Here is a 19,057-nt window from a genome sequence, read left to right as displayed (position 1 = left end):
ATTTTGGTGAAATTCCGTTTATCAGGTTTTGTGGTATAAACTTGTGGTATTTTTGGCACCCCTTATGGGTTAAACTCATAATCATTGCGTCAGCCTATTCCTCATGACGCAGACTGACTGAAGATATGTTACAAATTTTATGATGATTGGTCAAACCATTAGTGAGTTATGGCGAATTTACTGCTAAGCCCCACCCTTGGCGTAATTTCTTTAATTTATGGCGGCTATGTTTTTTCACCAATCTTGCTCATTTAAATGTGTATCTCAGTCCTGCAAGGCTCTATACCAATTTTGGTGTTGATAGGATCAAAATTAACATTTTACTGTTTTTTACATCATGCAAAATAGCCAAAAATTCGCACATTGAACTGCATATTTGTGAGAAATTTCAAGACAATCGGACTTATGGCCTGAGGGGCATTTTCGGGGGGCAAAATCGCTTTTGTGATCGTTAATTGTAGCGCCACCATGTGGCAGATTGGACTTGTTTGTTTTGGGAAACGAATGCACATCATTTCCAGTCATTGGGCCAAGTTTCGTGTTTCTATCTCATTCCAGCTCACAGGAATTTGAGCTGTGGCGGAAGACAACAAATAATACCAAACCAGTTTTATTAGACTACAATCTAATAAAACCTAATTTCTACTTAATAGGTTTGGTGGAAAGTAGTGGTTCTGTGCTGCACTCTATCATCTGCCACAAATGTAGCTCAGAGACAAATCATTCTCGCTGCGAATTGGATGACCTTAGTTTCCAGACTCCTACCCTTTCAACACACCGGTTCATTACATCCAGCTGTCATTCTCTTTATGACATTTTCTGGTTTCTAGAGCTTCTATTAGCCTTCTGTGTGAACCCAGACAGATCTGATCACTCACTTCATCTATTTGTCATGGCTGTCTGTTTTAGTGAAAATAAATTCTCAAAGAAAAGATTAGAAAGAAATGACTGCCAGTCTGCCTGTATTCTATCTGTCTGCCTCGGTTTGTCTGTTCCACCCTGCAACCTCAGGCCAGCACCTCAAGTATTAACAGCAGCTGTCTAAATGGATACACAAAACATATCCAAACATTGCTCCTCTCAGGGGCATTCGCTTACTGAATGTATCACCTGATGTAACATTCAGCCCAACCTATATTTTCAAAATCGTTTCCAGATTAAGGTGTGGTATATCTTTCACTAAACGGATCTGAACAAAAGGCTAAATGTAACCGGGAAACCAGCAGGGATGCTAGTGGTTTTTGGAGAGATGAGTAAAGGGCAACGGAGGTGAAAGTGACCCGAACACTTCCCTATTTCTGAGATGACACAATGGCAAATGTGGGAAAGCGGATGCAGGGGTTCACTGCCCGGGTTATAAAAGCAACATGTGGCCCCTGAGAAGTGCAAAGGGTTTCAGTATCCAGCCACACACACATCCAACAATCCAGACACATGATAGAACTGTGAGCTTCGCTGATCTGTAAACATGTGATGATGATGATCTCTGTATTGGAAGAGTCAAACACAGATATACATGGAAATAGAAGGGAAGTTAACTGTAATGCTGCAGTGAGTGGGGCCCAACAGAGGACAAAATGATGTTGTCATGGACAGGAGGTAAAAAGTCAGAGGCCTCCTAAAACCTTACACCTTAGTTAGTTATTCATAAATGTTACAGTTTATTAGGATGCTACTAGTCCTGTAGGACAGTGGTTCTCAACCTGGGGGTCGGAACCCCCAAGGAGGTCGCAAGATAATTTCTGGGGGTCGCATGATGGTTGGGGAGAAAAAACATGAAATAACATATTCAAGACTGGGGAATAGTTTTTACATTACTGTGTGAGTTTGGTACATGTCATGTGTTACTGTATATTCAGAGCTTCATTTGTAAATCAGGTGGTCCTAGAATACAGACAGGGGTCTGAAGGCGGGTCACAGGGAGAGGAAAAAGTCACAAACACATAAAAAAATCCACAGAGCCTGGAGCACATTGGACAAGGCTAGGTGCTAGCTGCTAAAACTAAACTGTCATTAAAGCTAAGCATGATTTGTTTATATGTATTAATCAAAACATTCACAATAATCACTCAAAATCAGCAGGGAGAGGCGCGTAGAAACAGCTGTTTCACCGGTTTGCAGCTCTCTTTCTCGTCGTTGAGGGGGGTGGGGGGTCACGGACACCAACCTTATTATTCTGGGGGGTCACAACTGGAAAAGGTTGAGAACCACTGCTGTAAGACAAACTCAATGGGTCATACACCAAAGAACACAGAAAAAGCCTCAAAGACTATGCAAGCAACAGACTTTTTTTCTCTGGTTTCTACAAATGTAATGAACCCTTATTGTTGTACAACTAAGCATGATTATTGCACCGACTGATAAAACTCCACAATACCTAATAATTGTAATGGAAGCACAATGTAATGCCACTGTTGGATTGTGTTATCATTATGTCAATTTTCTCTTGTGACTTGTTTAAAAGGTAATAACTCAATGGTTGAACGCAGTGTAATTTGTTTCCCGCTTAGATTTAGTCAGCAGTGCAGTAGAAGAAATCCATCACGTCTGTCAAGTGAAATGAGTTGTGTCCTGCATCGTGTAAAAATACTCAGCAAATTCTGCTTTGACAGAAACAATATATGTTCATGTTCTTTAAACCAGTAGTGTTGAAAAATGTTTTTCATGTAGCTGGAACACAACAGAAAGTAATTGCACGAATACTGTATATAAGACTATTGTGCACAATTTTGGCAGGATAAATATGAAAACCAACTCCATTGTGCACAGGATTTATCTGCTTATCGTTAGGCTGTGTCTTCTCATAGGAAATGTTATCATGATCTCTGTTGCTGTTGGCTCCAAAAGAGAAATGTCCATTGTTAATGGATGCCTTTGTTTCTTCCGCCCACAGATGGAAGCTTTTACTTTTGCTAGACTCTAATGTTCCTCATCTTGTGACCTGAACTGTCCATTTATCCAAACCTAAACTTTCTCACTATACCATAAACATTGGGGCTACAAGTTACACAGCAACCTCTATATTATGTTTAATGTTTGTGTTAAATCTTATCTGGTGTGTTTTGTATTGTTTTTGTTTCCACAGTGACAAATAAGAAACCCTCCCATGTATCCATCACCAAGGTGAAGCAGTTCCAAGGATCTTCTGCCTTCATGAAAAGGTCACAGTGGACACTCGACCAGCTACGGCAGGTCAATGGCATTGACCTGAACAAAGTATGTCATTTCTAGTCCCCTTCAACCGCTGCTATTTATGTAGTTAATTGGGCCAAGGGATTATTTGGGGGTTAGCATGAGTATTGCTGAAAAATAATGATTGCAAAAAAGCCAGCTGTGTCCCGCTTTCACCATTTCTTTCCCTGATAGTTTAGATGTTTCTTTTCCATGACTTCACACACTCCCCTGTCACTCATGTCTCCCTCTCACTGTTATTCCTTCCAAGGACTGTCCAGAGTTTGATCTGATGTTCGAAAACGCTTTTGACCAGTGGGTTGCTAGTTCAGCAGGGGAGAAGTGCACCTTCATCCAGATTCTTCACCACACCTGCCAGCGCTACAGCTCAGCGCGGAAACCAGATTTCGTGAACTGTCAGTCTAAACTGCTGGGAGGTAAGACAGTTTTAAAAAAAAAAAAAAAAACACTGCAAACTGTCCTTTGGTAATATTTCTGTTGAGAACACAGTGGCTCTGATATGCCAGACTCACTGCTGTCATACTGTGCTGTAAGCCAGTTTGAATCTGATTATGTATGATGACAACCAGCACCTGGTGTGTGTATGAAAATGCATGCTTCTCCCTCATACACAGCATCTGTTGAGCGCTCTGCTGAAGTGAGGTCAATGAGGATGTCCAACATAATGCATCAGCTGTGACTTAAAGCATCTGTCACAGATCAACTGGTTTAAGGCACATAGAACAACACTAAATAATAATTCCCCCTAATTTATGTGATGTTGACTCATTTCATTGTGCGTTTGAAGTGTGAGACTCATTATTTTCACTTGGTTTCCGCCCTTCAAAATAACATTAATCAACACAGTAAAAGCTGTAACAGTCAATTGAAAGCTGACCTCCCCCTATGAAAATAATATACTTATTTCATGCCCAACTAGTCTTTATTCACAACGTTCCAATTCCGGGATTGCTCAGTTGCCGACGGAATTTCGCCGGATTTCACTCATTTATGACGGATGTCCCTTGCCTTGGGCTTCCTTTTGTGTTGGCATTTTAAACTGCGGTCGATTTATGAGGACTATGGTTAGGCAGGGTAAATCCAGACAGCTAGCTAGACTGTCTGTCCAATCTGAGTTTTCTGTTTCACCAAAAGAAGTTCCTTCACGAGGCTATTTTGCAGAGCTGCCGTTGCTCCATACGGTGTTTAGTGCGGTTTAAAGAAATGCCAATAAACCAGGGCAGGTTTTTCTCCCATCCTGGAATGCTGTGTGGACTCGCCAGACCCTCCTCCGCAGCGCTGTGGAGGAAGGTCTGGCAATGTGAGATTAATGCCCAACTAATACACGAAGACAAGTCAAAGCACAACCAATTCCCAAATGTTGAAGACATGTTAAAAGTAGGGCTGTCAAAATGAATACGAAAATTGGTTAATACATATTCCTTTTAATGCCACTAATTTGTTGACACGCAGTGTGATTTGGGCCTCGGTCCGCTCTGTAGTTTGGGAAATCAGGAAGCCATGCAGCAGTAACATTGTGGATGGCTAGCAAAAACAAACCTCCTTGAGCAGAGATAAAGGAAAGGGTCTTTTGAATGGCAAGTTAAGTTTCAAAGCCCTTCCAGATGGTTCTCTCGACAACATGAAAGTTATTTGCATGTACTGTCGATGTAAATTGAGTTACCACCAGAGTACGTCAAGTCTGGAATACGTATTGCTAGCCAATCATACGGCTGATGCAGAGAACCCTCCTCCCCCTCGTCAAAAAGTAAATGTAAAACTGCATAATTAGTAATTTCCTGTCTGCAAATTGTGTTTGTTACACAGAGGGTTAAGGGCTGTGCTGCTGGTTGATGGTTTCCTCTACAGTGAAACCCAGTAGGCAGCATCCGGAGCGGTTTAATCAGATATTGATCTGTTTACTCCCAACCCTCATCTTTGAGCACCATTCAACCTGTATTATTCATGCCATTATATATGGAAACAAACATGCCCCACATATACAAGAATCAATTACCAGAAATAAATATTTTAAAAATATATATATATATGGTTTGCTTTGCTTTTAAACTTCCAGCTGTTGTACTACTAATAAAATCTTACGGTGAGCAAATCACAGAATGAACTCTTTGAAAACAAAGTACAGTACTGTACATTGCAGAGAGGAGAGAATATGTGAAATATGTGTATAAAGACTAGGGTTTGGTATCGTTTGGGTTTTTTCCGATACCGGTGCTAAATTGATACTTTTAAAACGGTGCCGGTGCCTAAACGGTGCCTGAACCGAAATATATATAATATATTTATAATGTATATAATATAAAATATATATAAAAACGAGCACAAAACGACAGTTGGTGACATTAAAGAACAGTTTGTTTATTGCTACGGCCATATGGTCAAAATTAAATGATTGATTAATAATGTAATAACAATTACTTATAACAATGACTTATTTCACAAGTAAATTGCTGGTAAACGACAAAAACAAGCACCAGATGGGAAAAGGGTATTTTACAATAACTTAAAATGCACCACAAGGCTGGCGAGTTTCAAGTGAACGCACCGTCTGTGATGTTTTTCCGACAACGGCAGCTGCGGTCAGATTGTTACGTCCCGGTGTTGGAATCCTCTACAGGGAAATACAGTCACACTTTACACCGCGTAAGCTGTCAGCATTTTAACCATTGTGTTTAATCCAGCTACTAGCTAACCGTAACGTAGCGTCCCGTGCAGCGATGCTTCTGAAAAAGAAAAAAGTCAGGCACCGAAATGAGGAACCAAAATATTCGTTCTTATGCGGTCTGGTTACTACCGTTTGCGTCGGAACCGGTGCCCTATTGGTACCACGTTTCGGTACCCAACCCTAATAAAGACACAACAGTTACTATTAAGGTTCCTTTTTTTTCTTACTCTGTGTGTGGGAACCCAATATCTACTCATTGATGATAAAGCTGCCCGTTATCTTTAACATTCTGTGACCTTGACCTCCCTTCTACTCTGACAACCATGCCCATATTTAACTCGCTTAAACTGACCCTGGTGCATATTGTAGTCTCTGTATGTTGTTGTATGTTGTATGCTGTGTTGTCCCCGAGAGCACTGAACACACAGGTCTTTAGAGTAGGATGGATTATGGAGTGCAATTGTGCATGTTAACCACACATCTGCAGTAGATATGAAAATTACACTTACAAGCACTGTAGCATTGTTCTTGTGGATGATTATGAGACATATAGCACTGCTCTTGATATAAATGCTCGTAATATGAATTAATTTACCCACAAAAACTACATGTCCTATTTAACCCTGTGGTTTTGTAGTAACAGCTACATTATTGATTTAGCTATTGACAACATGCTGTTAGTCCATATGGCCAATGATCTGATAATGAACTTCTGGCTCTGTGTGAGTAGAGGATACTGTGTGTGATAAACTTAAAAAAGTTAACAGTTCACCCTGCACATTGTGACAGAAGGAACAGAGAGGATGCCAGCCTGCTGCCAACTCTGTCCACTCCAGTTTAAGTCTCACACCAGTGCAAAACAAAAAGCATAACGCTGCTCAGGTGTGGGACCATAACTGTGGGAGACTCAATCTGCAGAATCCTCTGGGATGGCAGCCTCCAGAAAGCACAAAAGGTAGATAGATAATACACATAACTCAAGATGGACAAGTATGTTTTGCCATTCAAGATAAGGAGCATAGAATGAATGAACATGATATTAGTTGTCAGTTTCCCGTTGTCATGGCGGCCGTTGGATGCCAGCAGCTTTGTTCTTTAATCTTGCACTTTTTTCCCATGCTGATTTAAAATGTTACTACAATAGGTCCTGTCAAATGTGAGCTGAGAATGCAGCCAGCTTATACATGCCTTGCATCCATGAAGTTCTATTGTTAACATTTAATCATCCGGCTCATCCCGAGTCTCATAATGTAAAATATATGATAGAGCCATAAAGGCACCTGTTATTGTTGGAGTTGATATTATGATGCAAAACCATTTTAAATACCACTCTAGATTTAAATGTAATTCAGGAAGATATTTTGTAACATCTTTGGCTTTTGGAGTTTTCTTGGTGAACTGATACTGCAGAGTTTTAGATTTCTGTCAGAGCCGTATGCACAGGCGCATGTTTTTGATCCTTGATGGGGCATGTAATTGGTCCAGAAATAAAATCAGCTAATTGCCTTGTTATCAGTGCTGACTTGGGCTGATGCCCACACTGTTATACCCCAATTCCTGAGCTTTTCTATCTCACTGGCACGTATTCATGACATTATTCTAAAGAAATTGTTAAATCTGTGAGCTAAGTGGATGCTTTTAAACCCTCAGCATTAGGCACACTTGTCTCCCAGTAGTTTACACTTAATGCTCTGTGTGAATCTTCATTCTTGGGGAGGTTTACAATCAAGTGATGGACGAATAATCAAACAGTAACCAGTTTTAACCGGTTTTATTTTGCATGACATTTACAACCGAGCCCTTAAAACTTAACGTGTGATTTAATAATCCAAAAATGGTAACCCCTCTTGACTAATTTCAAAATCAGTATCATCTTTTCAACATCAAAGCTGATTATGACGTTTGATATTTTCTCATCACAGAAGACCAAGCTGTAGATTCAGTCATTTTCCGTTGCAAGGTCTATTTGAACAGAAAGAGGAAAGAATTTGTTGCACACCACGGTCATCTACTGAGACAAGGTAAGCCAGTGTTACAGTAATCAAAACTGCTTGGACTAAATTTAAAAAAGTTGTACCTCTTACTAAAAAGTGTTGAGTTACTCCAGAAATCAAGGAAATCAAAGTTTCTTCATTAAACAAGTTTATCCCCTACTAAAAAGAGATGAGTCCCAATAAAGCCTGTCCACGGCCTTCTGAACTGAGGACCCTGCTCTTCGCTTGCAGAGACTTAAGTGACCTCTTTGTTGTCCTTTTTAGGGATATACTGTACTGAAGTTAACATTTACACACAATTTCCCTGGTTTCTGTTGTCACTGTGGGTGGTGACTACATGCTGAAAGGGATTTTTAGTTTACATCCAAAGGTTATGTGAGTTATGTCCAATGTCCTTGCCCCTTACTGTCAGGCTGTATGCAGAGTCACTGACTAATACTGTGCTGATGTAAATCACATTTTGATGTACGAGGGCAGTACAATGATGGAGTGCTTCTTCCCTAATGGTTTCCTCAGTATTCTGTACTTCTGTATAGCATTTCACACATTAACATTTGATCTTAGACAAGACTATAATGATGGGAATTATAGCTCTTTAATGCATTGTGTGATGCTGACATTTATCTGCTGATTAAAGCCACTGAGAATAGGCTGCTTATGAATACCTAGTTGCTATTTTTCTGTCAGTGTCAACACCGCTCTGTGGTACGTTCAGTACAAAATGTTACAAGTTTTCTTTAGTGCCTTGCTTTTTAATCAACACAACATTGAGCATGCAAGGTGAAGCAACTGTATTCCCTTCATGAAAAAAATGTCAGTGGCAGAGTCCTCCTTGCTTTTCTCAGAGTGCTTACCAAAGGGTTTAAGGAGTCATTCAGGCTACACATCCACTTTACTCCAAAGTAAATGTATATGTATGAGTATGTGCAGGACTCAGTGTTGTGTAGGACTCAATGTTGTAGTACTCGAGATCGGTCTCAAGGCCACTTTTTGAAGGTCTTGGTCTTGTCTCGGAATCGACTGCATTTTTACTCGGTCTCCGATAAAGAGGACTCAGGATTTGATGTCAAGACCGGTCAAGGCCACAACTGCAGGGATATCACTAAATTGCCTGTGCATTGTCTAATTAGGTGTTAACATCATTACTGTGATTGGATGTAAAATTTCCTGCTTCAAATGCAAACAATAACTTGACTCATTTCCAATTTGAAATGTGTTACTGGTAACACACACTCCCAAGAAAGTGAATGTGGGAGACAGGAGAAGCTCTGGCTGTCTGGCACTGGTCTGGTCTTGATACACTCTGGTCTTGGTGATGGCTTGGTCTCGGTTTAGGTGGTCTTGACTACAACACTGGCAGGACGCATAAATATGTAAATAAGTATTAGAAGTGACTCAATTGTAGTTCGAGCAGGAGAGACCAAGAAAATAATAGATTTATGATTTAATTACTGTTTATAATAGGATCATTTGTCGTGAACCTCAGCACTGGATCATAAATTTTACATTACTAATTGAGTGATTGAGTTTATGCAGGTCTAAATGAAGTTTGCTGCCGATGCTAAGCAAGTCGAGATCCTGGATGCAGGTGGTGGTGGGGATTGGGAGGAGCAGCATTGTGTGATGGTTGAAAGACAATGATATAATGATAGGCCTATACAGTAGGGTATTCTGTATAGTGTATATTTCACAGGGAGAGAGTGGTATCGGAAAAAGAGGAAATGTATGGCTTAATGATTTGGGAAGAACGCAGAGAAAGGGAGAACTGTCCCTGTGTAAAATGTTTGAGCGTGACCAATGAAAGAGAGGTAAAAGAGAATTAACTGTTTAGGGAATAACTGCAGGAAGAATGTGGAAAAAATATATTGGATAAAAGGCTGTAGAGATATAATAGGTGTCTGTCAGGAGTGCCTGAGGGAGGTGCCCTTCCTGGTTGAACCTCTGCTATAGTTTCATTCTTCTGCTGTGGATAATGTCAAGATTTGCATTAATGAAACTGCAGTGGGGGGGTTATCTTGCAGCAGGAGCTGCGTCTTTAGGCCCTTATGATGTTAATTACATTAGCCATTTCTGATCCATCCCCACACACATTTTATACATCATTATTGTATGTATAATCTATTTGAAATTGTCAAATAGGAGCATTGGTGCTTTAAGCCTCTGCTTTATTTACTGTAGACTAGTTTTCAATGTAGCCTATAGGAAACTTGCAAAATAGCATGTATGGTAATAACATTTCTTTAAAGATTATGTTTTTGGGCATTTTAGGCCTTTATTATATAGGACAGCTGAAGATGTGAAAAGGGGGAGAGAGGGGGGGGATTACATGCAGCAAAGGGCCGCAGATTGGAGTTGAACCTGCGACCGCTGCGAGAAGGACTGAGCCTTTGTACATGGGGCGCACGCTCTACCAGGTGAGCGATCCAGGCGCCCCAACAACGTTTTTATACTTGTAACTAACATGAAACTCATGTTGTATGGCCTTTCTGTGAACTGGAAGTACATAAATCTATGGTGAAACAAGCGATGAGATGTTTTATTTATTATAATAATTGTATTATTGTCTCATTATGTCAGAAACTTGGAAAATAAGGTTGGAAAAAAAAACATCAATTACTTAGTACTTCAAAGTCAAGATGCTCTGGATGTGTAGGTACTGTACAGATTTGAGTAGGGTTGGGATCACTTACAGAAATCCTTGACAGAATGCTTTATAAGTTTCTTTGGTTGAATAACCGAAGCTTTAAGCGCTCTGCTATTATCGGGATAATAAGGTGAATTTTTCATGGAACTTGTTGAAGTGCAGATAAGTATGTGCTCGCTAATACTTAATAGAAATTATTGTAAGACACTCTCTCCCTTCAATCACCCACACATATTCCCCAAAGCATAATACTAGCACAGTGATAATATAATCATGTACGCTGCCAGAGTGAAAGTATTAAAGGCACTGTAGCATGTGTTGTTTGAATGGTTCTTTTTGTGTTTGTTCTAAAAGTTAGCCATCCAATCTAATCAATCCCGCATGCTTCAAGAGCAGATGTGACTTCGCTGTCAGCATTTTGTGAAGTGTATCTGACATGTTCTGTTGATAACCATCAGCTTATTTTCTTTAGCGCCACAGCAGCGCAGCCTGTAATCTCCTGCTTACAGCAGAACTGGAAGAGGAGGGTGGGGGGGTGGCTTTGAAAGATCATTCCCCTTCCTTGTTATGTTTGTCTTTGCTCATAGGTTCTGGAATATTTTGGCCAGAAAATAAACTTGACTTTTTGTTCAGTCTCCACTGTTAAAGAAACCCTGGCTTGACATGATATCACGGGGTACAGCAACAAAATTCCTCCTGCATTGTTAAAAGAGGCGTGCCATGGATGTACTAGGATTGGCCACGTACTATAGCTCATTGTTATTCAACAATGCAAGTTTACAAAATTGTCACAAAAGCTCCTCTTTTAACTTTAGACTCTGGAGTCGGTAAAATGACTGCAATAATACCAGTAAACCTCCTAAGTAACATAAAAGGGCCGCTGATAACGGTGATGGCTGATCATTTCCCACTATAAATTAAGAATCACTTAGGCTCACAGCAATGGCACCACATAACGTAATCTACTCCTACACATCTTCATTCAGCTCCTGATGCTGCAGCCTTTTCATAAGCTCTCTCTACCCTGCCTTTTACTGTAATTACATTCTCCACTGGGGGAGCCCATGCTGCAGCCCGCCACTGATCTCTGAGAATGGAAAAGAAAGGCACTAGAGAAAGGAACATTGTGTGCAGACAAATAAAAGGAGATGTTCTCGAGTGTGTGGTGTGGAGGGGTTGTGAGAGTGGGGGTTATACATTGAGGATGATGGTAGTATTACTCCCTGGGCTTTGTCCGAGGCGGAGAGGATTAAGAAGAATCTGGTGAAAAGGTCTTATCCTTTCTAGTGAAGACCTAAAGCTTGTCAGAGAAAGTGTTTTTGTCCAAACAGAAGCAGAGCAGAGCTGTGTTTTTAGCCTATGTTAGCCAGAATTCACTTTTGCAATGTATTATAATTACACATTAACTTTGCTTTGCTAAGGACTGCAAAGATTCTAGTTAAGAAAGTAAGTATTACATCCACGTTGTAGCTGTAGACTGTGGAGTCCTTGTATGCTGTGGAGAGATTTTAAAGCTTTGATCAAATGAAAAACTAGTTCTGACAGGTATGATGCTTGTTTTATCATCGGCCCAGATGTGTTTGTCATGTGCAATGTGACCTGCTGTCTGTGGTTCATTGACTGTAATTTCTCGAAAAATAGACTGAATGAAGGCCTTATGTATGTGCGTGTGTTTCCATTTCCTCTTGTGTGTGGGGGATGAACATTTATACATCCATCTGTGTGTCTGTGGCACAGGTGTGTCTCTTCATAAACTGCTTTGACTTTATCAAGCTAACTGCATTTGAAGGAACACCAGCTGGCCTTGCCGTCTGCTTTTGGGCTGTCATATAACCCACTTCAGTAGAGCCGTCCCAATTATCTGTCACTCAGCCTACATCAGTTGATGCCACAGGAAATACACTCACTATATTGCAGTTTCCTGTGGGAGTAGATACAATCTGGCTTTTCAAGTCTTAATACAGTCGGTCTGTTCCTTCGCCTCAAAACTCATTTACTATATATCCCAGGATATATACCTTGGATAATTGATTCTAGCTTATCTTTTCACTGGGTGTTTGTTGTTTTTCTTTATCAGTCCGCTTTTTAAAGTTAGGTACAGGATTAGACAGTGTATTTGTGTATTTTACTTTTTCCGGGAGTGGCTGGGGTGGTCATCACCAAATCAATACTTTTGTCGTGTTGGGAACCCTGTGGTGCCATCCTGGTGTTTTCATTAAAATGACTCCTCAGGATCTTGACACCACAGATTGACATTCTCAGTTGACTCTTTGGTGCAACCAAAGGTAGCGGTTCACAGGAGCAGTAGGTGACAATTTCCCAAACTGGCATACTGCAAGTGACAGATTATACCCCACTGGAACAATATACAACTGTTTTGCCGACAATGAGAAAGCAGCAGGAAGATTGCTGTTCTTAGTCTGGTTGCCAGCGTGGCGCATAACAGCAGCATTCCCGACGTGCGGTAGATTAATGGCTTGTCAGATGAAACATCCGCAGGGCTGCCATAGCTATCGGAAAATGTGTTCACTGTCTTATTTCCACAACTGGGTCTCCAGGGCTGCCCATGCAGCCAAGCACATATCCTCTCTTTATTACTCTATGGTTCAGAAGACAGGAGAGTTGGCACCACAAGTTCAAAATTGAAGAAAAGCAGTGAATAATGTCACCAGGAATGACATGCTTGACATTAAATCCAGTGTTTCTGTTGCATACTTTGAAGTTTGAAAAGGTTAATTTCACTTGATCTTTCCTTGAAGTAAATCCACTTTGAAGGAAACGCATTAGCCACTTTCCCACGTTGCACCTGATGGAAGCCGTTTGCTTTTTCATGTTTATTCATCCATCGTTAACACTAATGCTCATGGTCACTGATTTAACTACATGCATTTAATGTCACAGGTGAATTTGTTTCAGCTGGTCTCCTACATACTGTTGTTCAACATGGAATAACAATTTCTTTCCCCTTTGTCTTTTCTTTCCTCTCTTGTGCCTCTCTACTTTACTTTTCTTCTTCACTTCTTTTGCGCCGTCTTGCTTCTTCACTTCCACCCTTATCTGCAGGTAACAGTATACTACACTCGGCTGCAGACAGTGTGACGAGTGCGGTACAGAAGGCCAGCCAGGCTCTGAATGAGCGCGGTGAGCGATTAGGTCGTGCTGAGGAGAGGACCGCGGACATGATGAACAGTGCTGAACAGTTCTCTGTTACAGCACAGAAGGTGAGGCAATATGTTAGCAAGATACACAATGCATAACCTCAGGGTGGGCTAACTGTGGATTTTAATACAGCGCATTGAAATTCTGACTTCGTTATTATGGGACGCAATGGAATATCTAGTCATAATTTTAAGGTAATTATTAGTTAAACCAAAAGCTCAAACATTTTCCTTATACATGAGGATATATGTAAGAGTTGCTTCATTGTGAATTCAGCCTCTCAGCAGTGGTGCTCTGTTCTCTGGAAAGATAATAGTCTTTTTCTTCTTCCCTCATTTACTCTCTCTCTTGTAGTGGGTGTTCCCTCATCCTCCATCCATCCCATATCTCTTGTTTGTCAGGAAAACTAATTGCATGCTCTTTAATGGGGCTATTACCATAACCTGATTTTTTTTTTTCTTCTTTTTTTGCAAAACAAAAGACCAAATCTATTGCTTTGTAACGAGCGCACCTGATTACGATCATCATAGCTGTCTTTCTAATAGCACACAGTATATCTTACACACCCCTGGGTTTACAGCTTGGTGACTTGTGTAAGGTGAGGTCCTGTTGTTTGATTTGATTTATTGGGATCTCCATTAGCTGGGGCCTTAGCCACAGCTATTCTTCCTGGAGTCCACACACAACTTGTGCAACTATACATTAACGTGCATCATTACAATAAAAACAACCACCAAAAAACAACATTCAATACATCATTGAAAGAAAAACAACATAAATAACAAAAATAACAACATTCAACACAAGACAACACAGGACCTAATTTAACTTCATTCACAGACCGTAGAGATAAGAGTATAACATTGTTCACTAATATGACCAATCAAATCAAATGCACACAGAGAACCCTCAATGATACTAACAGTATTCGTTAGGTATTATCCAATCCAGAGTTCTGCTCAGCTAGGAGATGTTCCTTAAGTAATAATTTAAATTGAAGTTTTCTATTTTCTTGAATGACATGACTAGGCTTTGCATTCCAATTAATCATGGCTCTATATATTACAGTGTTTTTACCTTTGTTTGTTCTTACTTTAGGTAATGTGAATTTACCCTCCATAGCATGCCTTGTACTATAGTCATGTTTATCAGAACTAAGACCAAGTTGCTGATACAACACCCTTGGCTGTTTAGTCACTAAAATATTTCTGTTTAAATTGAGTAACGAGGCAGTTAATCTGTTCCTTACAGTTAACCAGGATAAACAGCCATGCATTGCATCAAATGGGATATGACAATCGTTTTAATGACGTTTCCCATTACCTTTTTATTGAGAAAATTTGAACATCTCCTTATAACTGAGAGACCTCTACCCATTTTTTTCACCACCCCATGAATTTGTTGAGACCAGGATAATTTACTATCTACTATAACCCCAAGAAGCTTAGTCCTTTTTACCTGTTCAACTGCCTTACCTTCAACATTTGAGCTACCTTCAGCCCCTTCCTGGGCAGTTTAATAGATGTCATTATACAAACTCAATTTATATTATCCATTTATTGACTGGTCCATCTTAAATTCCTATCTCTACAACCATCCTTCAAATTACTCCTAGGTCCAAACATACATACCAACAAAAACAAACAAAAACATCCCACCAAAACCTCAGCCCGCATTAAACATCCCATTCCCCCATAGTACCAATTGTTTATATTTATCAAATATATATATATATATATATATATATATATATATATATATATATATATATATATATATATATATATATATCTCCCGACCCTCATCATCCCGAAAAATAAAATAAAACACTGAAAGACACTAACACTGTTAGTGGACAGCCTTCACTGAGACATGTGTCATCTAAAGTGGGATGTTAATAACTTTAATAGTATAGCTATCCATTGCCTATTGGAATGTTTTTAATTATGCATAATGCCATACTAGTGATGGTGGGATAATTGAAAGACATTTCAAAAGCCTTGCATTGCCCTCTTACTGCTCATAGATGAGCTTCACCACCGTGATGAATTACAAAAACTGTAATAAGCAAAGAAAATGCCATAACTTGGCTCTGGTGGTTTCAGGAGAGAATGACTATAGAACCCCCATGAAGAATCACTCATTCGCTGGCATTTCTCATTTCACTTGCTGCCATTAGCTTTTTATATTTTTTGTGTGTTATCACTTATCAGTTGTCTTGCACATTACTATCAAGACTCATTCTTTTGCATGTCTGGAGCCCTCTGTTAAAGGCAGTTGGAGGCCTTACAGATGGATAAAGAAGACATTACTGAAGAAATGAACAAGACCGTCCACATTTTATCCATTACATTTTTGTCTGAGGATGGCTTGAACAATGATTTGACAGGATTAAGCCATCTGCATGTGTGGTTAGTAGCTTCAAATTCTAGCCAAGTGCAGTGCCTGCGTGCTGTGACATGGTCACCTTGACTCTTTTTTTCACTTAGTTCACATCTGCAATCCCACTTCTGCGCCTCATTTTGTGACAGCAGTCAATTTCGCTGTGCTGCTCAGTTTTAAACAAGACCCCTCATTTCTGCGTGCCGCTCTACTGCCCCCACATGTTCGATCTGTAGATTTCAATTCTCTTCACACGGCAACGTACTCTATACTCAGTCAGTAATGTATGTGTGCATGTTTGCGTAAATGTGTGTCTTCTATCATCACGTCTTCATACCCCGTTGGCTTTGTATTAATCTGGCGGCCCTGGCCATCTCTCCAACGATCGTCCAGCCCAGCCCATTAGAACCCTTGTTAATGGGATAAATTAAGTGGCCTTGTCATTGTCTGAATACATAAACATGGCCCCTAGCTGCCTTCCAGCACCTGTATAATAAACCCTTCCTAACAACTTTTTCTCCTTTGTGGAATGTAAAATCAAATCTGTACCTTACCTCATTTTTATTCAATGTGCTTGCTATAGCATGTATTGTTACATTTACAGTAACATGTTGTTTCTAGCTGGGTAGCATTTTGCTGATATTTCAGAATTCTCATTGTATTATCCTGCAACCCCCATCCCAATTTTTCTACAGCTTGCCATGAAGCACAAGTGTTAGACCACTGCCAAAACCAACTGGGCTGGGGGTGGGTCACCAATCACCAGTCGCTGTACAGGAGAAGGATTCCACATTTTATTCTTTTTAAAAGATTTAATATGATTACTATTTGTTAACAATGTTAACATGTTCATTCAATGTTTTGGGTTGTTGTATTCTGGTGCATCTTCTGATGGCGCAGCATTGAGCAGGGGGATGAGAGGTACATCTGAACAACGCTACTTCAGACTGTCAGCAGAGTGTTTCATGCTACTGTTTGCCAAATAAAAGTCAAAGGCCATGACTGTATTTGATAACCACTGCCCCTCAAAACACTTTACCTTTTCATATGCGCAGACACTAATGTGAGAGCACACATGCTGACAAGTCATTATCAGCAATCACTCCAAGACAAGGAACAGCTTGTCTCACGATTATTAATTGTGGAGAGTTATTTATGAGCACTGCAGTGATTATGCAGTCTGATTTATGAGTGACGGACCCTCTCATGGGTTTCACAGGTGTGACTTTGTATTGGGTGGTACTATACCACACAAATATCAAACACATACTTACCTGCCTCGAGTTTCTTATCGGATGCTTAGGTTGTACCCTGGTAAATATTTTGGCAACACATTTGGGAGAGTGGGATGTCAGATGTAAGGAATAATGACATCAGTGGAGAACATTACAGTAACTCCACCCCTGAACATCAATAAATCCAAAAGTATTTATTTTCAGTTTAATGTTTCTGACATTACAGTCTTTCGGGCTGCTGTTGTGTCCATTTCAAAATGTTTCAAACAAGTTTTAGTCAAAATGTTTTCAACATTTTATAAACGGCACATGAGATTAAATAGAGTTTGGTTTGTGTGAAACAATGTATAAAAAACGTGAAATATTTGACTCCTCTGTTAGACTTGTCTACCATTCAACAACAACCAAAATTACATGGAATACAGTTGCCAACATTTTTGGAAGTGTACTTGAAGAACTCTGTTTTGAAAATAAGCTTTTAAAGTATAATTTATGTTAAATTCAGTAAACCAGCTTCTGCATTGTAAAAAAGCAAAACATGTAATTCTTCTAGTATTATTATCTCTGTGTCTGTAGAGCTATTTTGTCAAATGAACATGGGATGTTTTGAAATGACTCCTGGCTGTATTCAGACATTCAGTCATACCTAATGCTTATTGTATAATTTGGGTCGTTCATTATAAAGATGTGTCTACTGACTAAATGTCTCAAATAGCAGCAGCAGTGTGTAGTAGTTTATTTTTTGTCAGTGCTCTCACACTGACCGTAACCTTGGCTTTCTCATCGGCAAGATACCGTCCTCACAATCAAGATGTATTTAATTCTTTTCATAGTTTGAATTTTATAATTCACAATGTTACAATGCACTGACAACCTTCTCTTGCAGAGCACTGTTGAGTTCATACTGACACGTTCCAGTTGCCTAACTCTTGGTGTGCTTTTATTCCTCTCTCTAACACTTTGGATGTGTATTGTTTTAATAAAGAAATGTATAAAAAAATATTGTCAGTGTCTTTTTTAAAAAACCAGCTTTAACTGTTCCATCAAACAGTGGATTTAGAAGTTGAACATTTATTTTGTGGCGTGTTCTTTATCATTGTTATTGCATTTGTGTGTTTTACTCGCATGGATTTTCTCTACTCAAACCGTAAGCTACCAAAGGTGTCTAAAGGGTTGTTATGTAATTTTCTCTGTCTGATGTGCCCAGTCTCACTTCATGCTTTAAAATGCTCATATCACACTGATCTCAAGTCTTTATAATACTGTAAGATGTAAAATAAAGTTATTACTGCCTTTTGATGTTAATGTCTCACATCAGTTTGCAAATCCGTGAATATTTTCTTGCTTAAGTCTGCAAAATTCGACCAAGAACGACCCTCATGCTGTATCTTGTGCTCAATTCTTCTCTGTAGTATAAACAGTATTTCATTCAATTGTATCTAAAACGTAAAAGCACATTACTTGACCCTCTGAGGCAGTGTTAGGCTGGGTTGCCACATGAAATATTACTATTAAGAATTTTTCAGTTACTTCTTATTTATTGTGTGTCTACTTAAATAATTTATTGTAGATTAAGACTTTGTTGTGCAAATAGTTTCCCCGGTACTGGTGATGTTTCTTCTCTAAAGGGTAACTTATATGATTAATAATTAAACTTAAACTGTTAAAAAAAAAATGCTTAAGTCGGTTATGCTGACTAATTTTATTGGCCCGTCCCTTTCCCCAGATGTCGCAAGCTATCGCCCTCCGGTTCCAACCGAGAATCGCCATTGCGCTCTACAAACTG

The 19,057-nt window shown here is 39.6% G+C and overlaps 1 protein-coding gene across 3 annotated transcripts in view; it reads left to right on the top strand.

Moving 5' to 3' along the window:
* stxbp6 (syntaxin binding protein 6 (amisyn)) overlaps positions 1 to 18,539 on the top strand; it is a 79,933-nt gene extending 61,394 nt beyond the window's left edge. Inside the window, exons 3-7 of one of the 3 annotated variants that reach the window (XR_003691124.1) lie at positions 3,086 to 3,216; positions 3,443 to 3,608; positions 6,647 to 6,812; positions 7,780 to 7,878; positions 13,559 to 13,643. Coding sequence is in view for 1 of the 3 variants with exons in the window: in XM_028566482.1 (XP_028422283.1) it covers positions 3,086 to 3,216; positions 3,443 to 3,608; positions 13,559 to 13,716; positions 16,732 to 16,755 (479 nt within the window). In the remaining 2 variants the exon portion in view is untranslated. Of the gene's footprint in view, positions 1 to 3,085; positions 3,217 to 3,442; positions 3,609 to 6,646; positions 6,813 to 7,779; positions 7,879 to 13,558; positions 13,717 to 16,731 lie in introns of those variants that run through there. The other 2 variants (XR_003691125.1, XM_028566482.1) reach the window with 2 other exon arrangements.
* The last annotated feature ends 518 nt before the right edge of the window (positions 18,540 to 19,057 follow it).

This window comes from Perca flavescens, chromosome 20 (genome assembly GCF_004354835.1).
Source record: "Perca flavescens isolate YP-PL-M2 chromosome 20, PFLA_1.0, whole genome shotgun sequence".
Lineage (NCBI taxonomy): Eukaryota > Metazoa > Chordata > Actinopteri > Perciformes > Percidae > Perca > Perca flavescens.
The sequence above is the reverse complement of the archived record's forward strand: the minus strand, read 5'-3'. Positions and strand labels throughout refer to the sequence as shown.